General features: G+C 40.4%; 1 protein-coding gene across 1 annotated transcript in view; it reads right to left on the reverse strand.

Moving 5' to 3' along the window:
• The window catches only part of LOC139713694 (A disintegrin and metalloproteinase with thrombospondin motifs 9-like), a 90,696-nt gene that overhangs the window by 55,307 nt on the left and 13,077 nt on the right, over positions 1 to 22,312 (reverse strand). The window contains exons 2-5 of the mRNA XM_071625399.1: positions 19,037 to 19,189; positions 12,904 to 13,042; positions 1,817 to 1,924; positions 385 to 591 (exon numbers count right to left, since the gene is read on the reverse strand). Coding sequence (XP_071481500.1) covers positions 385 to 591; positions 1,817 to 1,924; positions 12,904 to 13,042; positions 19,037 to 19,189 — 607 coding nt within the window. The remainder of the gene's footprint in view (positions 1 to 384; positions 592 to 1,816; positions 1,925 to 12,903; positions 13,043 to 19,036; positions 19,190 to 22,312) is intronic.

The following is a 22,312-nucleotide window of genomic DNA, read 5'->3' on the forward strand; positions in this document are numbered from 1 at the left end:
GTCCTTTAACTAATGAATGAATACTTGTACATGATTACTAATTTGGTAAATTACTCTTCATTAAACAAGAATTTAGAAAATGTTTTTCACATACATGGTTCCAAAATTCAGAGCCTTTTTCTGTTAAAGTCAATTCACTGAACAAGGCAAAAAAAATTTCTCTGACTTTTTTAAAATCTAAAACAATCTTGACCTTACTCTGCACTGGGACAAATTGTATTGTGTTAATTCAGCCATGGACTGTCTAAAACTCACAGAGTCAAGACTCAGATAGTGTGATTAAGGTTTATCTGCACCACACAAAACCGACTCTAGTTATCTGTCTACCAGGGGTGCTCTTGGGGTGCAATGCTCCAGGGGTGTGGTCCCTGAGCCTCCACTCACCTGTGTGTTGCATGATTTGAAGCGCAGCCGACGCCCGATGCAGTACTTGCCCCCATTCTCCGGGGTGGGGTTGTCGCACAGCCGCTGGGCCTCCTTGACTCCGCCCCCACAGGTCCGGGAGCACTCCCCGTACTCGCCCCACTTGCCCCACTCCCCGTCCACCACCTCCATTCGGTTCCTCGGCCGGCACTCGCCCCGAAAACACCACTGGATTTTTTTTTTTCAAGACAAAAAAAGGAGACATGGGAATCTACAAATGTATCACACATCACATGGTACCTGCATTCCCGACCAATTGCATTTGGTGAACACTGAAAAAAAAAAGGAATAAATGGCAACTTCTTAACCTATTACTTCCAAATACAGGCACTTAGAACTGAACAGATACTACAAGTGGCACATTCATTTCCCTCCTGTTCTTTTCAGGATTGGCATGTCAACTCATTGAGCAGAAAATAACAGCCAAGACTCCCGTCTTTATCATGAAGAAATCAATTGACTGTGGGACAATGTTCTTCCCTCTACTGACTGAAAGTGCAGGTGTACTTTTGGAGGCTAAATCTGCGCCATGAGATGACCACATTTCTCTTATCGCAAACTACATCACGTAGATCTTGTGAAGCAGCGAGCTACGACACTTGGGACAGCCACCACTTGAAAGTTCTTGATTTTTATCCTGCGCATCGCAGGAATGAATGTCAGTGACCTGAATGAACCAAGCAAACTCTACGCTGATCATAAAACTGATGAATTATCTCAAACAGATGATTCATTTCCATTATTTACATCTGTTTTTTCTTCTCTCTTCTGCCATCACTTTCAACTAGTCTTTGAAAGTATCAGAGGATAGGTAAATACTAGATTCAGTGCCGCAAGTCGGGTCTTATGAAAACATGCGTAAATCAAGAAGAGAAGACCCAAAGGGATAGTATACAATCTTCCAGACAAGATAGAAGAAAAGAGGAGATAACCTAATCATCCCCATAATGTTGGGTGGGAGACTACGATTCACTCACAGAAAGTGACTGGATCAGTGCACATTGTCCTCCCTTGATCCAACTCTCAAAATGCTTCCTAAATATTGAAAAGAAGAAAATCTTTGTGGAAAATAGTGGAGACTGCTATGTACTTTAAAAGATTCATTGGCATATCTATTACCCTGGGGGCGATGGTTTTAACATACTAGCCCCCCAAACACTTCTAACATACTGATCCAACCTCTCTCTGCACTTTGTCAAATTGCTCATGCGCGACAGGAGAGCATTGTTTCCCCAATTGTCATGAGGGACTTAGAAATACTCTGAGCAGTAATAGCCCCCAAGCCAAATAGTTTTTCCATCGCATGCGCTACATTAAAGGCAGATTCCTCGCAAAGCCTGGCCACCGATGGAAGATGCATGTCTGCTAAAAGTTGATTGCCATGGCAACTCACACTGTGGCTGTCGCACGGCGTTCCATCGGCCCATGGCATGTGTTGAGTGCGGCATCCTGTCTGACTGCCTTTAGATGAGCCCGTGCACCATAACCTTTTGCAGGATTTCTACGATAAGAAAGAAAGAAGAACAAGAACAAAAAGAATGAAGAAACAAAACATGCAAAAAAAAGAGAAAAAAGAAGTGTAATCCCGGTGGTAACCATTCCCCTCTTATCAATTGTGGAAAGATACATGCTGGTCCCGAGAGTTTGTTGAGTTCTAAATCATGACACATTTTACTGACACAGTTTTTACTTTTCTAATTATTTCTCCCCATTTGTTATGAAGCAAAAAGATAATATCAGTTGCCATAATATACTGTGAGTGATGACCGTTCACTTTTCCCTATCATCATAACAGCTCCACCCCAAGCCAAAATGTCCATGACTACGAAACTGAACTCATAAAATCACGATAAATTTGAGAATTTGTACGACCTTCACACAACTGACATTCTGACTTCAACAACAAGAGAAAAAAATGTCTAGCTGGTTGGCACAACACAGAAGAAGAAATAGTGCTGAATCATAGTGAGTTTGAGTCTAATTCACTATGCTGGATGCGTTCTCGGGTCTCACATTGTTTCGGTTGCCCTTGACTGATACTTATCAAACCCCGTGAATTATGGGGCTGCCGAGTGCAATAATCACTCCTACACCCCTCCAATTGCGGCCAATTTGGGGTGAAATTGTCCAGTTTTGTCTCCACCCAATCACGGGGAGGAGAGCCACCATCATTACTGTCATCTCCGGTTTTGGGATCCCAGACTTGATGCAAGCCACATCTCAAAACCCGGAGCAAACCACCTCTCTCCTCTTTCTTTTTCTTTTCCTCCTCCTCCTCCTCCTCTGCCTCCTCCCTCTCTACCTTTCCCTTGTCTGCCAGGGAGAAAACTTCTCATGGAGGGGGTACTGCAGGGCCAGAGTTCTGCCTCTCCTGCCGCTGGGCATAGTTTGTGATTAATGAAGCGTTTGCTTTGCTGTAATTTGGAAACCCCAGCTAGATGCCGGAGATTGCGAGTGTCAAAAGGTCATTGACCTTAAGCCAATCAGTTCCCTGTTGGATTGTGGGTAGGTCACGTCGGGGTCAGCTAATCACCGGCAAGCCGCACTCCCCTTGAGACAGTGGAATGGTGTATCTTGTTTCTCAACAGTCTTGTTACTTTTTGCCACTAGAACACAGCCTAATGACTGCCTGTTTGAAGAAGTTTCGATAGACTCTAAATTCTCGCAGTGATCAAATTTAGAGTTTTCATATGGCAGTAGAATTCACACTGAGATAAAGAAAGACGTCAGAAATCACAATCAATCAAAATTCCTCACTTCTGACTGGTGAAGTTTTTCTTTTCTTTAAAAGTCAGAAACAGGCATAAGTTCATCATGTCAGTTTATACCATTGCTTTCATTCTAAGACAAAAATTGTTTATTTGTTTATTTTTTCTAAGCATGCAGGCCTATAACAATTGAATGGCAGAAGAATATCAGAATGTTCAAACAAGATTTCTCTTCAAATAAAGGATACTTTACCAATGGCACTAATCATACTGGATATTTCAAATGTACTATCTCAATCCAGTGTCAATGTTAATGTTGAGATCATCAAAATGAAACAAACCATGGGGAAGTCATAACTACATGTAGCACATTTTCAGCAGACTAAAATAAGTGCCAACAGCTATGTGATGTTTGACGAAAACATCCAGTAAATTTCTTACACAAATGGGCACAAAGTGATACCTGTACTCAATATTCTCAGATTTGTGATTCTTGATGCCTGAGTATTAGGCCTATTGCTTGTGCATCAACAAAACACAACTTTAAAGGCATCATTTACAATTTGCAGAGGAATCAAAAACCCAGCTTTAGTACTTCAAAATAGTTCTTAATTGTGTGTTATGAATAGAAAAAACCAATGTAAAATGTTAATCAGTATAATCAATGTTAAATATTGTTAAATATACAAAATGTGAACAATAGCTATAATAAAATTGTTTCGAGAATAAACCATCTGGAGTTTTATGATTTATTTAGAAAAATAGTGATATCTCCTTATATTCTTAGATTTTATTGCAAATTTTTTGTATGGTAGGATGTTTTGAGATACAACTGACCTGCACATAGTATGCATCAAATGTGATAACTCAAACATTTTTGAAATCACTGCTCCCAATGGTAAACACATCTTTAAGACATCCCAAAGCAATTGCACACTCATGACAAGATGTGTGTGTACAAGAGACTTTGCTGGCTTTCTACAATTTTGCTTTTCCGCAGGAAGAAAGAGGAAAATGCTGATCAGAAACCTGGCAATCGTTGTGCCAACTCTTCCCAGAGGCAGCATCAGTAAAATGAATGTAGTGACATGAATGAGTCTTGTCGTGTCCTCAATTTCCATCAAGCGGGAAAAGCTGGGAGGAGGAGGCGGCTGTAACAGCCAATCAGACACCTGGCCTGGTGATGAATGCATCTCCATCAGAAAGACTCAACCTCGGGGTATGGTTGCCATGGGAACCGCAAAATGATGGATAAGCATCTCAACCGACTGAGTGGCAGGTTTGGAGTGGGAACAAGGCAGACCGTACAGGAAGACGATGATCCCGCAAATGTAAACTGACTGCAGAGGTATTGTTGACTTTGTCACCGACATACCAAAAGTCAGTTTCTGAGAAAGGGGACATTTTGTGGTCATGTTCTCTCAACACAATAAGCTGATAGGAACATCTATCAAAAGCATTCAACCTCAACTGTATGCATACAAAAGCTGGCACATAAGAATATCAACAATTCCAAATGATCATACTCAACAAACCTCCGTCTGGTCAAACTGTCTGTCTCCTGCATCCTCTTCACAGCAGAAAGTATCATATCACTTTTACAGAAATGTGGTTGAAGTTACATTTGAGAACTTACGGGCAATAGTCACTAAAATGTTTATTCAAACGAACTAACAAATATCAGGCAAAGTGAATGGCATACTATAAAACACAATATTTTCACGGCATGAAATTTTCGCGATTTGGAGCCGATAGCCTTTTTTCGCGGCGTGATATTTTCGCGTGTTGCCTCTAACATTCAATGCATATAAAGTAGACAAGAACTTTCGCGTGCATTTTAATTTCGCAAATCTTGGCTCACGCGAAATTCGCAAAATTAAAATGCATGTGAACATTCCTTGTTTTACAGTTCACCCTTTGCATGTTACGTGAACAGTCATCAATGGGTAGCCTGCCTTTACCCCTTTAACCCTTTAACCCAACAATATTGTACACAGTGTCCAAAAAATGACTGGCATAGATAGGGTTAAAGGGAAAATCCCTTCTGTGTTCAAGTCGACTTAAGAGGAGTGAAGTCACAGAGGAAAGCAAAAATTATATCAAAATCTTGAAATGATGAATTCATGATAATAAATTTTTACTCTAAATCCAGGCAATATTAGGATGCAGTCACACACAGTCAAACCAAAAGTGTCATCCCACCACTCCAGGTTTGAAGTCTTGTACACAAACGTCTACAAGACAAGCTCTTTTTTCTCTCTCTGAGGCAGGTTATCTCTCCATCTCTCTCACAGATTTCTAGCCTGCAATAGGGCAAGGTTACTTATTTTCTCTGGGTGTGGGATGGACCAGATCTCATCCCCGCCGTCATTTAAAAGCCATCCATCACTGGCTGGATAGTGCCCCTCCCCTGCCCTCCCCACACGCCCCGCCGCCCGGCAACCAATGCATCACCAGTCCCACCATCACACAGGGATGGCATCTCTGCCCATCCTTGGAGGAGATTCAGCTACATCAATCACTCTCCTTCCTCTCACCTCAAAAATTCTGCAGACAAGAATTCAAGAATGATGTATTTGGTTTGTTTGTTTGTTTGCAGGTTTGCTTGTGTATTTGTTTCTGTTAGCTTGTTGCCTCTTTCTAATGGCTACACTTCTCATAGTCAAACAAAATTTACAAATACAGTACGACAGCTCTTCTTTCACGCAGATGCTTTGAACTTTAAAGGGAAATGTGCTCCATATACAAGTTGACTGCATACAGAGAGAGTAATGTTGCATAAACATGTTTGTGAAGTGAACACTTCATCAACATCTGACTGCAAAAATAAGATAGATAGGGAAGATTTAAAATGTTTTTGGTTTTATGAAACAGTGATAATTGGTCACAATATGCAAATCAGTTGAGTTGATGATGCCTGTACCTCACAGCTTACTAATTGATGTGTACAGAAATAAAAAAAAAAGAATATGTCAAACACCCATCATCAATTACTTTTTTAGCAACTTTAAGTTATAAAACATTTCATCGGAGCAATTCAGCTATCACTTGTAATTGGCCTGGAAGCCTTTACTCTTTTTATCTACTCATCACACTGTAATACCGTCTTGGCAAGGTGTAGATGAAAATCTTTGACCTTGACTTCAGAACTTGAGAACTGACCTTTAATGGACTTCAATGAATGAACTGAATATTTCTGTAGCTATATACAGTTATTTCAAATCAAATCACATTCCTCCAGGATTTTCTAGGATTCATTTCATGGCTGCTGCAAGATGCCCTCTACTTTTTCAAATTATGCAACAACAACAAAAAAGATGAAAAAATAAGAAGCATTTTCAGATATACACCAAAAATTAAGAGCTAAGAGAATGGCCATCAGTCTAATATTCTACTAAAGTCACATTCTAATCTCCAGGTGGCTTTATGATTTTGTCTTTTCGAATTCGATACACGTGCAGTAAGTTCTCCGATGGGTTCTGAGATAAACTTCGTTCAGGAAAGGTGCGAGTCCCTGTCTCAAGCGCTGTTCCTTAACCCTCCAGGCACTGACTTGGGTAATTGCTCCAAAACCAACAATGCCACTCCTTAATTCAAAGCGCATATCAAAGAAGAAACACCTCCCTGCTGGAGGCTTGTTTCAACAAGCCTGGGATTAAAGTTTATCATCAAACACTTCCTGAACATGTTGTTGAACTGAGGGTTTATCCCTCCCTCCCCCCCTTAGAAAAAAAACTGACTAGACTAAAAGTGAAAAACTAGAATTAATCTTGTGAATGAAGCCTTAGTTTTCATTTCTTGTGAAGGAATGCACGACTTAAGAACAAGGGATGCCCTTAACATGACTTCCAAGAAGCATCCCCGAGGGAAGTCAAAAAAAAAAAGAAGAACTCTCTTTCCATCTGTTGCTTCCTCTTTCCACAGTCTCCTCACCTTGCTCGTTCCTTCGGCATTTCTGTGTTTCTAGCGGAGAGGGCAAAGACCCCTTCCCTAGTCCACACGGGGCTTTGATGCTAACCCAATTCTACCACTTAAGTCAATATTTGGATGCATGCAGAACCTGTCCTCATCCCTTTTCCTGCAGATTTTTCTGTTGTGTCATTCATTCTCCGGGCACTGAAACACTTCCACACATTGTGCATGCCGGCTAGGACTGAATCCACATTGGCGGGGGGAATGGCTGGGGATTTGACGTTTATCAGGGCAGACTCATTCCTAGGCTTTTCTCAGCAGAGTAATGAAAGCACATTTTTTTTTATTATGTGTCTTGGGATTTGCTCACCTTTTCAACAATCTGTCTGAAAATCATGCTCAAACCATCTCTCCAAAAGCTCTTAGCAATAGAAATGTTGTCTGCAACCAATCACTAGCACAAATTTTACACATACCAACAATGCCATACCCCATCTTTTTCTTCATTTGTCGTCTTCGTCCCACTGAAAGATAAAACATATACTTTGCTATACATCTTTGCTCATGTCTAATCCCCTGTTCATTTTTTTTTCTTTAAACCTATTTCTCTTCTGTGGGATCATAGTATTAAACAACAAATATCTCCCCTAACAAAAAAGCAGAATAAAACAATATTACCTGAAGGGGTATTTGTGGAATAATCTGAAAATTTATCAGAATATGTGACATAGACAAAAGATTCTGAATAACGCAGAGAAGAAGAACATGTTTGATTGGGGGAGTGAAGGAAGGGGGATAAAAGGAAGAGGATGAGAAAGAAGAGAGATAGAGAGATGGGTGGCAATAGGGTTTGGAAGAGAAAGATGGACAAGATTCCTCTACCGCATCGATAAATTACCGTCGATGTTGGGTGCTAAACAAATGTTTCTGACCACGTGGGGAATGTTTGGCTAGCACCATGGCAAGTTTGGGGGCACCGACAGGAGACACAATAAAAATGTGATACTGTCTGATCTGCCTCCTCAACAGTTGTCTCCCGTTCACACATGGTGGTGTGTTTTACAAGCTACGTGGCCCCCCTGTGTGGGGGGTACTGTAAGATGACAAATTAAAAGAGGTGGCCTTTCCCCCTCTGCTGTCAGTGAAGATATTATTCAAACTTAAAGCACTTATTGTCTTTTTCTATTGTGTCTCCACTATCCCTTATCCTTCCCCCATAACACATTTTGCCCACTTCAGAGTAGACCTCCCTGTATGATCATATGATCCATTATCTCAATTTGTCGTGAAAAAGCAATTTATTTTTCTTAAATCCACATCCTTTTGACTTTCTGAACCTCCCTCCCCCATCCCCCACTCAAGGTTACCCCAATTCCTCAAGACGTCATGCATCCTAAGCTCTGCTGTACTGCTCAGTGATTCTGACTCATTCAAAGAGACATTTTACCCCTTTTTGCACAATTCCTCCCTTTCACATTACAAATCCAAATGTAGAGATTTTCTGATGAAATGCATTGAACAACTTTTATTGTGCTAAGATCACAACGTGGTGGTGGGTTTAGAAAAAGATACCACAAAAAAGGAAAGAGACAGCTCTCATTCACTTTACCACAGACATATTGAATACTGGTAATTGAATCCAATATACAGAGAGCTGGTTAAGAAGACTGTAAGTCTAACTATTGTAAAACATGACATATTCACGGCATGAAATATTCACGGCATGAAATATTCATGAATTGGAGCGGATGGCCCTATTCGTGGCATGAAATTTTCGCGAATTGCCACTGGCGTTCAATGTATACAGTGTAGACAAGAACTTTCGCGTACATTTCAATTTCGTGAAGCTTGGAGCTCGCGAAATTCATAGAATTAAAATGCACGCGAACGTTCCTCGTTTTACAGTATGCTAATATGAACAAATAAAAAACAACAAAAATAACAGCAGGAACAGAGATATCTCTTTTACAAAGATTAAAAAGAAAGAGTTAAGATATACAAAAAAAAAAAAGTCGTCACCATCCTACTTGGGCATTAGGACATGAGTATTTATTACAGGGTGATTTATTGAGTGTGTGCGTTCTGGAATCTGAAGGTGTGTAGCTACTTGAGCTTGAACTACAATGCCTAAGGTGGAGCTCTGTATCAATGGCCTTATGACATCACTATCTTGGAAACTGTAAGAACGTTTGATGTCATTCAAAAATTAATCATACCTGTGCAATTCTCTCACACGGTGAAAGTTCCCTGAATTCTATGCTTACCAATCCACAATTCCTGTTAGCCGTTTCCCCCGCAAACACCTTTCCTTCTTCATTCTTAACCTTCTAATGTATCACTTTGCATATGCCCCCATCTTCAAATTCTTCTCCCCCTTCCTCCCTACTCCAAGGCCATAAAACCATTTGATGGATGTATCTGCCTTATAACACACATGATAACAGTGATTTACGGCCAGACTCTTGACATGAATGTTTCAAACAAATCATGCATTCTTCTTGTGCTTGCCTTCGCCTCTTGCCCCAGCTTTGTTTAAACAGTTCGTCAGTCATTGGATTCCACTTGTGCAAATTGATAGTTTTGACATTCTCTAATTGGCCAAATACAGCAGAGACGGGGGTTTATTCACTGGCTCCAGCAGTAACAGTAAGTCAAATGTTCAAGTTCAACAAGTTAAAGGAACATACCGCCCCTTTCACACACAAACACAGACAATTCATTTCGTACGTAACTATGCTGATTGTCACAAGTTTAGAAATAATTGTCAGCAGACGGTGCACAAACATAACGTTTGGTGTGCATGTAGGACCTACACTGTATGTGTCTTCTTTGAGGGATATATTTCCTATTTTCACGTAATGCAATGTGTTCATCATCGTATCGATGTGAGCGCATTTCTACTGCTTGCAAAAACAGAATACTGCAAAAGCTGTTATTTTCACGAGAGTTTAATTCCTGCGAATTTCACGAATCACTGTTGGGGCACGAATTTAACAACACACGAAAATATCTGATGCCTCAGCGAATGAACTAACAGGCATTAGTGCACTTATGATAGTCTTGGCGTAAAATCATGGAGACAACATCTCACGAAAATGTCTGTGACCTCTTCTCAATCGCAAATATGTCTGTATGCAAAAATAACAGCTCTTACAGTATTGCCTTCTGTGTCTCATCAAAGAACCAGCAGTCAGAGACAATCCCTGATGCATGAGTGCACAAAAGTGCTTTGAACTTCTCATTCTCTATGCGGACTTGCTCTGCAAAACTGGCTAATCTGAAACAAAATAAAGGACAGAAATACATGTACAGTACATGTTAAATCGTCAGCTGACGATTATCCCCCCTAAATGCTGTCACTGGCAAAGGATGGAACAATGGACCAAATGGACTACAGCTGCAAGTGCAAACAAGCAAAATAAATCTCATAGAGCCCTTCTCTCTCTCTCTTCCCCGTGACTGACAGTGCACTCCGAGTGCACCGAGCAGGTGCCGAAACAAGGTTGCCCCAGCGTGAGTCACTCTGTGACAGGGTCTTGTGGCCAAAGACTAATCCTCCTCTAATCCTGGTGTGGCTGGTACACTTGCCTCTCCTGAGACAACTCCAAGAGAATCTCACTCTTTGATCTGCGATTTCTATCTTTACTTCTCTAATGAAAAAATAAAGCAAAACAGACCAAGAGCAATGAATCGGACGCAACTCTGGTCAAACATTGATATGGAGAATATCGTCTGTAGTCAAAACTACCTCATCTGTACCATTCACAGTTCATGGGGTGCAAATCTAACGAGCAGGAACCAGCATCTTCTGTAGTAATGATTTTCATTTGTACACCTCCTTGATCTCCCGCAGCTTAGAAGGGATTCCAGAGTGTGTGCTTCAATACAGAATGGGAAAAGACGTGTGTGAAATCTCCTCGTAAGTGTCACTCTGACTGAATAAAGTGCTCCTATCAGTCTACCCAACACAAAAATAATATGCACATTTATCTGATCTTGGGGTGAAGAAAAGAGGGCTCCATAATTGATTCACAACACATTGCTACCTGACGAGTCTTGAATGACGGGTCAAATACTGGCTCACATCGTATCGCTCATAGACAGACATATCCCGCTGAAATGGGACTGCAGCAATGAAAAATGATCAGCACTGATCAATGTTTATTCTGTGACTCACAACAAAACGCTTTCTTTGCTCTCGTGTTTGTTTGCTTAGTTTTGTTTGTGTGTTTACTCTTTCATCCCTATTTCATTCATAGTACCTCCTAGAGCTGAATGCCACTGGCAACTCTGTTCACCTTCCCTATCAAGTCCCGCAATCAGCCATAAATGTCCCACTGTGCTGCAAATGAATGATTACATGTAGGTAGGTAGGATGAGAAGTTATTATGATTTTTGTTACCCCCCCCCCCAAAAAAAAAAGAAAATGTCCCCCTCATCATCCTACTTTACTCCCAGTATTCTTCCTTTAACCCCCAGCCGAGCTAACAGTGGGTCACCACTCACTGAGCTTGTATTTATTTTGCCTTCTGACGCTAGATTCACTGGATGCTTGCTGGCCGTGCTGGAACTCTGCCGGAATGAACGCCGACTGCCATAAATCTCCACAATCAGGCTCTGAACTCTGCCAGCGGGGACTGAGGGAGTCCTCTGCACCCCTCCCCGACCTCCTCCCATCCCTCTCACCGTGAATGTCAGGTGGTCAAAAAGAGGTGAAGCCAATGAAAGTGGGCGAACGTCAGAGAGATGCCTTCTTGGTCGACACTGGTAGACTCACTGCACACTGCATCTCTGGTAGAACAGTACTCCTTCCTTACTTGTACACAAGGGATCCTCTTCTTAACCTCTCCTCTCAAGCTACCCATTACCAGAAGTAGAATGTGAGGGCTAGATCAGATCATCCCTCTCCCCTTTTCCTGGCTCCCATTTTAATAATCTACATTTCGTATCACAATTCAAATATCATGTTACAGAATGCAAGTGTTGAAACTGACTTCATCACCACATGAAATGCGGTACACTTATGCATATTTACAATAGTGCACAATGAGCAGCTGAGTACATGTTACCAACAATGTGAATATCCGAGAGTGTGCTGCACCTCCTTTAACATCATGAACTTTCCAACTGTGCATTATTTGTTTTATAAACTAGATCTATGAACTGTTTTGTAATACAATGGAGTTGCTCATCATTTAGCAGTGCAGTAGACAACCGTTTGAATCAAAGCAATTGTTTGGGTCAGTGTAACGCGCACAGTGATCGGTACTCCGCCACAGGTAACACACATTTTTGATGAACATGTTTTAGACTGACTCCCTTTCAATAGCGAGAAAATAAAAAGAGCTCTTTCTTTTTCTCTTTTCTTTTTTCAGCATTTCTGATTGGCTACATTTTTAACCCAACTCATGACCACAAATGACATTTCAAGCCACAGCTGAGTCACAATCTCCACAGCCTATCAATCAAATATGCAACTCTTATTACACATACACGCAAGAGGATGTATGTATAAGGTGCTCACCATGGCAGAGGTGAATACAAAGTCAAGTACAATGTATGTCTCAAACTTTTTAATCGATTGTGTGTTAGAGATTTAAACTGCTGAGTTTTCACAGGAGTGCCTGGCATCAGGCAGAACTTGATCAAAAAACACACTGGGACCGCAAATCGGTTACTGTCAGACCTGATTTACGGAAGGGACTCAAGTTTCCTTTTAAAAAGAAAAAAAAGAAAGGAAACTTACATTTCTGAGCACGTTTACAAATGGGTTTTCCTGTCAATGTGAAACCTTTCAATGTCATATCTTCACTTCAGCTCACTGAATGTCACGGTAACACCATTCAGATCCACAACTCACCCTGTAGGAGCACACAGTTGAACCCTGGCCAAAGACGAGGTCACACTGCTTGCTAATATTGTACACTTCACCGGGCTGGAAGCTGGGAAGTGGGCGGGGATCCGTTGGCCTGTCCAATAGGCATTCAGCATTGTTTAGGCTGCAGAGAGAGACAGCAAGGAAGATAACATTTTTTTTTAATGAATGAACAAATGAATGAATGAATGAATGAATGAATGAATGAATGAATGAATGAATGAATGAATGAATGAATGAATGAATGAATGAATGAATGAATGAATGAATGAATGAATGGAAGCAAGCTCTGGTGTATTCAAGCTGATTTAGACATACACTTACAGTGTACATCTTCAGATAGTAGCACACGTATTATTGCCATCCTTGTTTCCAATATTGAAGCACTTCCATAAAATGCTAAAAATTCTCATCATCTCTTGCTACTGCATCAGCAAATTTCAACTGATGGTACAAAAAAAGCATTTGTATAGATTATATGTCATGTTCAGATAGCCATAAATATTTGTTCTCAAATGGTGCTATAAAGCTCAAGTAAACATCATTAAAATGAATGGAATTGAACAAAATAAGATCAAACCTAATTAATCGAAACTAAACTAAATAAAACAAAGTACTAAATAAACAAAAATTAAATATAATAAAACAAAACACAATAAAACAAAATGAAATAACATAAAATAACATACAATAAAAATTATAACTACATAAAATAGAAAACTTATCTGCATATTCAAATAACATCACATCCCTACAAAGCAGTGACATTATTCCCCTGGAGTGTTTTCTTTGAGAGAGGTTAGTCAGACCCCCCCCCCTTTTTTTCACACCCATCTCATCCAGACACAGCGTCATCTTGGAGAAAAGAGGTCACTATCAGTCACAAAGACCTAGATCTCTGGTGAAATCAGCCCCTAAAGCTGATTCCTATCTTCAAAACAACGCAAGTCAGATTAAGAAGATGTGGGGGGGGGGGGGGAACAACTTAATGGAAGAGCCAGAGGAAAGTAAAATCTCACATGAACATTAAACAAGGGGCTTACATAATGTATCATCTAGACTTGAATATGCAATTAATGCACGCTCCTTGTGCACATTCATAAATTCCTGGGACCCACGGGACATGAGAAAAAAAAGTTCAATGCAAATCGGATTTCCTGCAACATCAGCCACTTGCCTGCCATTAATGGGCTCGCACACTCCCGAACAGGGTTTACTACAATGGACCCCTGTGCTCCCGTATGCCTTGACTGATGGCCTACTATGTTCTGGCAGGGTCACAGAGCTCTGGTGGGAACAATTACTCACAATGGGGGCAGCCTCCAAACAAATTGACTTTGTATTTGAAATTAACAAGGGCACAGGAGTCCCAGGGCGATTAACATTGCCAACAGATAAATGCATTCGCTGAGTTATGTGAGACATGAATCAACGATTTGATGTTCTCCCGTCAGTCAGACTGACAAAGATCGGATTTGTTCTGCTGTTGTTTTGAGAACACCTATGCTTTGTGCTAGCTTTTAATCACCCCAAACAACAGACAATTGTTTAATTTCATATTTGTTTTAATCACACGGCTGCTTGGAGTCTCTCAGTGATTCACTAAAATTAGCGTATTTACATCTAAAATTGCACATGTATCATGGTGCAATTAGAGTTACATCTCCTTTTTTCTCTTGTTCTCCCCTTTCTCTCTCTCTCAAAAAAGGGGAGGGGTTAGACATAAGAAAGGAACTTTAAACAGATGTAAAAGAAAAATGCCCCATCATTGGACTCCACACAATTATGCAATGTTAGACAGTCTAGCTAGCAAGCTTGTTTTCAATGCACTGATAAGAAGGTCTTACAAGCAGATGCGGGTGTTACACCATCCGCACATTCTATTCGTGAGGTGGGCAATTCTCTTAGTCCCATTCGATGGATAGTCAATGTCATGTCAAATAGTTTGAACATCACCTGTGACATGCGATCCTCTTCTCAGCTGCATCGGATAGAGCTGAATGTTGTGATTGCTATCAAACAGACGATGTGGAAGACACAATTTCTCCCCCTCCCCCTCCCTAAAAAAAAAACAACACACACACACACACACACACACACACACACACACACGCACAGAAAAACTTCCCTCAATACACAATATGAACACAGCCACCATTCTATGTGGACAAGGCAGGATCAGGCAGGAGATCAACGTACAATCTCACCTCCTAAACTCCCCGTGTCTAGCTGTCTGCCCACCCATATAGACCAGTCAGAAATGAATTTCTGGTTTTGATTTTCAAGCCAGGGGTGAAGAATGTAAGAGAGATTCTTCCTATTCAGTCTTCTAGGCCCCTAGGGATGGCAAGTACTAGAAAACATGTTTGGTTACCTCGGCCTGCCACTTAACTCTTACACTACCAGAAGGAGTAACACACACAGTTCTCTGCCTACAATATGCATTTACAAACCCCTCTCCTTCCAACTAACAGTTGAATTCTTGCATATTGTGAAAAAAACAACAACATTCTGCTTAGATTGATTTCAAAGATTATATATCTTTGCTCCATGCCATTACAACCTAAATAAATACTGGGGAACACTACTGAGAGAGAATCAAATAAAAACAACAACAACAAAATGCATTCGAACTCACTGTGAGATCATACAAATGACTACATAGCAATTATTTGGTAAACTCTGGAGAATAGGGCAATTCCTGGCACCAACTACAGCATAAAAAATAAGATTGAAAAGTATGTTTGCAAGGCATAAGCAGGGACGAACGAGTGTCAGGCTGCACAGCTAATGGTACAAATTGGAGCAGGTAGAATGAAGGGTAATATGATGGGGAGTACAGGCTTATAACACTGAGGCCGCTGGTTTGTGGGCAAGACAAAGTCAAGAGTTGTGGTACCTTCTTTCACTAAGCACACGTCAAGGTCACTGTCACATTCTTGGCTAGAACTGGGTCATTGATGGAGAGATTGGGCCTATGGGAGGGAAACGCTACAATGCCCATCACTATGTTTATGGCTACAAAAATTGACTCCAGTAACCGGCAGACATTGTGTCACAATATCCTCCACAGATTGGTCTTATATTTCAAGGAAGGTTGGGCCAAAAGAGGGAAAGAAGGCAGAAAGAAAGGGAAAAAAGATGGAGACATAGATGATGCAGCAAGGGTGCAACCTCGTGCAACGCTCTTTTTTTTTTTACGGTGAAGCAACCCTTGCCAACCAATACCAGTGTCCTTTAGAGTCAAAATACCCGACACTAGATGTAAGGATGTGGGGAAAACAAGCTGGGCTTGTAGTATCCATAAGTGATTCAAAAATTACAGTGTGTCTTGTTGGTTGCCACAGCGTAATTTGAACCATAAGTTGTATGGGCGTAGAATACAGTACAGAGGGGCAACGGGATACAGGAGGGGAGGGGAGGGGATGGGGGGACAAGATTTATCCATGCTATTGTTATCGTCAAACACCAGGCGACACAATTTCATGTCTGTTGGAAGTTTCCATTTCCCTATCTTTCTCTTTCTATTTCTGCCCTCTATCTTCTGCACACTTCCACACCAGTCTCCGGGGTGAATCTCCTTCGATGACATGAAACATAAGCCGGTGGGATCCATTCAAATTTTCACCAGCAAAACATTAGACGGTGGGGTGACGCACCAGTGGATTTTACAACTCGGTGTTTCCGCTCACGCTCGGTGCTAATCATCACAGAGCGAGTGCCTAGGAGTGAATCTAATACGCACTGAAAACGAAGCAGAAACAAAACAGCTAGCACTCCTCCGCAGAACTTCACCAGAGATGATAAAACGATATTAGATCCTGTGAGACATAATCACTCATCTCTTTTGTTTTTCTCAGCTCTCTGTCAAACCAAACCACATGTGAGTCAGAAAACAGGTGAGTGGGAGAAATCTCTTTGAAATCACATCCTTCCCCTTCTATTCTCCATCCGGCCCCCATCCATTTATATCAATGCACTGGTCTACGCAGGCACGTCAAGCCCCCACATTTTTAAGTGCATGTGAAAATCTGTCAATTAGGAAAATCTCTCACATAAGTGTGTGCAGATTCAAATATATATACACACATAAAGCCTATGTATATTCATATCTTACGTATCTCATGTATCTCATATATACATACATATACACAGTATGCATATATATTTATGTCTTTCCATCTATTTAATGTTATTGTGTGTATATCTGCATTTGTATATACTCATAATACAATACATATATAAATGTTATACCTACACAAATATTAAAACATATATATACATATATGTATGTAGACAAATACAAACATACATGCACATAAACATTAGATAAATGGAAAGATAGACACTGGAGTGGGCAAAATACATACAAGGTCTTGCCCTCTATTTGATGAAAACTTGCTTCAAGTATATGTAGGCTCCATCAATGCTAGGAAATGATTTTCCTCTCATCAGATGGCGCTTGTTTCATCTTCACGGCCCGCAGCTCGGGCTAACTGCCACAGTGGGGGCGAGCTCAGAAGCAGTTGCGAGACCTTCTGAAAAGGTCTAGCCGCTCTTGGATTGCTTTTCAACCAACAATCAACATTACCCTGAGTAGCACTAATAGTGACAATGAGTGTTTGACTTGGCCTGGTGCCATAGACAACACACACGAGTAACACCTACTTCATATTTCCTCTTTTTCTCTCCTCTGCTCTCTCTATCTATATATATATTCCTCTCTTCCTCTTTCTTATCCTCTTTCCATATATTTCTTCTTCTTTTCTGTCTATCTATCTCTCCTACTTTGTTTCTCTCTATGCCATTCTATTCTTTTCATGTCTATTTTCTTTCCTCTTCTTTTCTGCTTCAGCATGAAAAACTTTGTTCAACATTACGAGAGCAGGCACAGTTTGTCGAGGGATTACAACCGAACCCAAGGCATGCCCCAGTGCCTATCCATAATTCTATTTGCTGAAAGCAGCTGGCATGAAAAATAGGAATATATGGGTTACGTTGTATTCACACCGGATGGGAATAATCATGCCCTCATTGGGCATCAAAGACTCAAATTTGTTCGCCATCGAACTGTTATACAAATATTATTGTCTGTAGGAGGAGAAAGACATATTCCCATATAAGTTGCACTGCACTGCAGATTGGCAACAAAAAGTATAACTAGTTGTTATAGAAGGCTTTAAGCTCCATGAAGGAACATTTTTCTTGCCACTGGACATAAGTGATTTATCATCGAGACCATTTTTTTCGTATACCATTTTCTCCCCACCCCACATCCTAAATTTGTTCTTGTCATGATACTATGTCAGGTTTTGACATTGTTTCCCCGTGGCGTTAATGTACTATTGGAGCATCTATTGAAAACAGAGTCGGCAAACTTTACAGTTAGAAGTAGGGCAAGAATTGAATATTTCCTATACAGTGAGCATTGTCTATCTACTCTTATCTGTCCTTATAGAATTGCCAAACTAAAAGGGGAGGAAAGCTCTGAAATATATTCCCACAATATTTTGTAGAGATGTAAGAGACAAACAGGTAGATAAATAACCCACGAAACAAAAGCAAGAAAGGATAAATGAAAAACTGACTAACTCGATATATGAGTGAGTAAATTGATTAATGTAAAGCAAGAAATACGCATGTTACTAATCTAATGTAAATATCAATAATGAATTCTTGCATATCTAAACTAGGGAAAAGGCAAATTACATTGTAAGCTAACTATGCAGATATATAGCTAGATATCTGTATAGATGTACCGGTATATAAATGGACAAACATTGCCCACATACCATTGCACATTGCCATGCATTCCTTTTCAGAGCATATCACAAAAGTCAAGATACAGTGACTGTCAACATATGGGTCTGAAACAGGCTCGTGACATAAACCTGTTTTGAAATTTGAGCTCAATCTCAATTCAACCATGGAAGGCCTGCACTTGTTACTTAGCCAAAGCTAAAAGTCAACATATCCTTTTTATACATTTCTGCTGTTTGCATGAGATCACTGGATGCCGGCCAGGAAAAACATCCTACCCGAAGAAAATGATTACACACAAATTGCGTTACAGGTTACAAACACTGGGCTATTTGTGTCACAGAGAACGTCATCTTACTCCAAGAATTCCGTGAGCTGGTTGCGACTGCACTTGGACCACTGCCACGGCGTAGTGTAGTAGTTGAGGGTCGGCGCCATCACGGCATAATTTCTTGCACGCGTGTCTTCAAAATCTTGGCATTTAAAGTTGCTATCATGCAGCATGTTGAATCTGAGGACAGGGAAGAAGGAAAATGAAAAAGTTGTGAGAAATCAGAATGATTTGAACATCACAAATGAAGGTTATCAAATGTAACTAAGCAGTGTTATTAAGGTTTGTTTGTCTGTTTGTTCATTTCCATCTGAGAAGATGGCTGGATAGCCCATATTCAGCTACGTTAAGCTGGTCTTCCATGGGGTCCAGTTGGATGTGAGGTGGGACCACTTCACCGGGTTAAACATCCTGCTCTTTGTGATGAATGAATGAAGCGGGATCTTTTACGTGCATGAGTTGTTACTCTCTCATACACGGGACCTCCATTTTATGTCCTATCCGAGGGACAGAGTGTTTTGTCTCTTGCTAGATGGAACGGTATGCTTACACACAACATTGCTCAGTCCAGACTCGGGTTTGAACCCGAGCCGAGTAATCGTGAGGCAGACGCACTACCAACTGAGCCAACTCACCCTTTCACTCACTCATTGTTTCATGTTTCATAAAACAATGTGAGAATACATATATGGCTTGGAACATGAAGTGTTGGAGAAATACAAATGTAAGTGAGGACATCCCTAAGACATGTTGACATCTTTATACATCCAAACTAAATCCAACTTTGAGATTACCACTATGCAAATCCACTCTCAACACTGTTAGCTTGATGGGATTATGGATGCCTAATTAGTGGTTCATGACTGCTACTGTTGGTGAAAAGTCAAAGAACTCTGGTAAGGGGAGACCCCAGAGTGGGAATCACATGGTAACATATTATTAATGTGGACAGCTCTTCTCTCCCACGTTACGAGACCAGCATCACTGAAACATCTTGGTGCAATTCTTGCCCCCCTCATCGATCCCCCACCCCTCTTTTCACCCCATTGATCTCATCTTTCATTAGGCAGATTCCCCTTACCATTGCATCGCCAGCGATCTGCTCTGTGCAGTCTGAGTCAGCATGGAGCTAATGCTGTTCGGTGTCGCCTAACATGAAATCTGATCTGAACAACCTCCTCGTAATGAATGATTAAGATGTAGTTATGGGGGGCAAGAAAGAAACGGCCTCAGTTTCTTTCATCTTGGGAAGACAATGTCACTTTCATGACTCCATCCTGGCTTTCCCTTTTTCCATTTTAACAGGAAAACAATTACATTTAAAGGGATAGTACAGTATTGGTGGAGATGAAAATTTGGCTTTTAGATTTTTGCAAGATACCAAGAAAACACTTATGATATAGTGCAGAGCATACCATTTTTAATAAGAGGAATTCAAAGTTTATTTGATGGAATTTGATGGAATGACTGAAACATCCAAAAACAAAGTAAAACAAAGCAATCGTGATAAAGTGTGGGTCCCACACTTTATTAGAATTACTCTATTTTGGATATCTCAGCCATTTCAAAACCAATTTTCATCAAATAAATGCTGAATTCCTCGTAGAATTACATGCTCTTTCATATTTTATTAGAGGTTTTTCATTATCTCACCAAAAAATGTTAGAAACCTGAAATTAGGTCTCAACCAAAACTATACAATCCCTTTAATGTCCTTTTTTGTGTGTTTTAATCACACTTTGCCCATAGACTGACTGTAGCATATAATACCTATAAAGTTAGGCACAGTTTCTAGACCTTCTGCGAAAGGTATTAACTTCCGTGACTTTTCCATTAATTGTCACTAGTAAGATTTTTGAAGATCATGACCTTTTTTTTTTTTTCCCAGTGGTGTCATATAAACTTGGGAGTGCAGAATAAAAAGAATATGAAGACTATATGATTCATGTGAAAATATGCAAACCTAACATTTGAGAATAAAACTGGACAAAAGTCAGGGTTCATGATATATTCTAAATGTTTCTCTTTCCATGATTTTTCTGTATCAGGTAAAAATGTTATTAAAGTTCCATGGTTTTTCAATGTTTTCCACAGGTACGCTGTTTTATACCAGTGTGAATGTAGCAAAAAGAAGATTGCATTACTACATAAGAAATAACAAAGGGGCTAAAATTCTAACGGTAGAAATAAATGAAGAGATGAGACATGCAGTCTACCAAACAAAATATTACCCCCACCCGCCCCCCCCCCCCCCAAAAAAAAATTATAATAATCCAATGAAAATACCAGTTTTCATCCAAATAGCTGATGCGTAGCACATGGTGTAGTAAAGAAATATGTCAATTTGGACTCACAGAAAACTGCAGCACTAAATTGCCACACATATCACGGAAGTCTGTCTAACTCTACACTTTCTAACTTTCAATGTATGAATCCTTCTGGTGGTGTTAGTTTTTTTTTTAAATCCTGCTTAAGGTATGATAGTAAATGTTATTGGGAAGGGGGGGGGGCAAAAACTGTCACAGATAGAGAATAACTGCAGAGTAAAAAGTGCTATTGCCACTTTAGTCCATACATTCCAAAGCAAAAAACAAAAACAAAAACAAACTGGCAAGTAGAAATGACAAGTGGTTTCAACATGGCTGTAGTTATTTTCTGTTTTAACAGTTGCTGAGTGCTGGTAAAGTCTAAACAAACAACTAATGCTCATCAGTCTGCCTCTAGATGTACTCTCCCTATCAAAACTGTCCGGGAGGATTCAGAAGTTTCGAAAGTCAGATATTTACGAGGCCAACAAACCCATTAACAGCCCCGGAGTCTGGACTTAACAGCCAGTTAGGTACTGTACAAAATAGGCATGCACTTGACCTAGGGTGATTGAAACCAAATTTACTGGCACATGATACCAATAGTATACCATTCTCTGGTTTGGGCTTTTATTCTACACTTCCCTCCTCCACAGTGTCAACTCAGGCATTCAGGGCAGCATGCCTGCTGTTGCTCAATTAAACCGGTGTTTTCCAAATATTTAGGTGTAGCAGATTAGCACAGATATATGTGACCTGCTGGTTCAAACATACATACAGTTACACTAGCTTAGAATCAGCAGCAACATTGCATCTGCCAATTGTACAATACCACATTAATATGCCATGTGGTATGAATTTAGACATAAAGTATAGTTTACTTCCTTTCCACGACACAACAACACACATCCTCAAGAAAAGAAGAATCCAGCTAAGAAGCGTAGTAATTCAAATCCTACTCCTGAATGAAAGACAATAACGACCACTCACGCACAGG

This window comes from Diadema antillarum, unplaced genomic scaffold, assembly GCF_040938485.1.
Source record: "Diadema antillarum isolate AM-2024a unplaced genomic scaffold, OU_Dant_1.0 seq00002035_RagTag, whole genome shotgun sequence".
NCBI lineage: Eukaryota > Metazoa > Echinodermata > Echinoidea > Diadematoida > Diadematidae > Diadema > Diadema antillarum.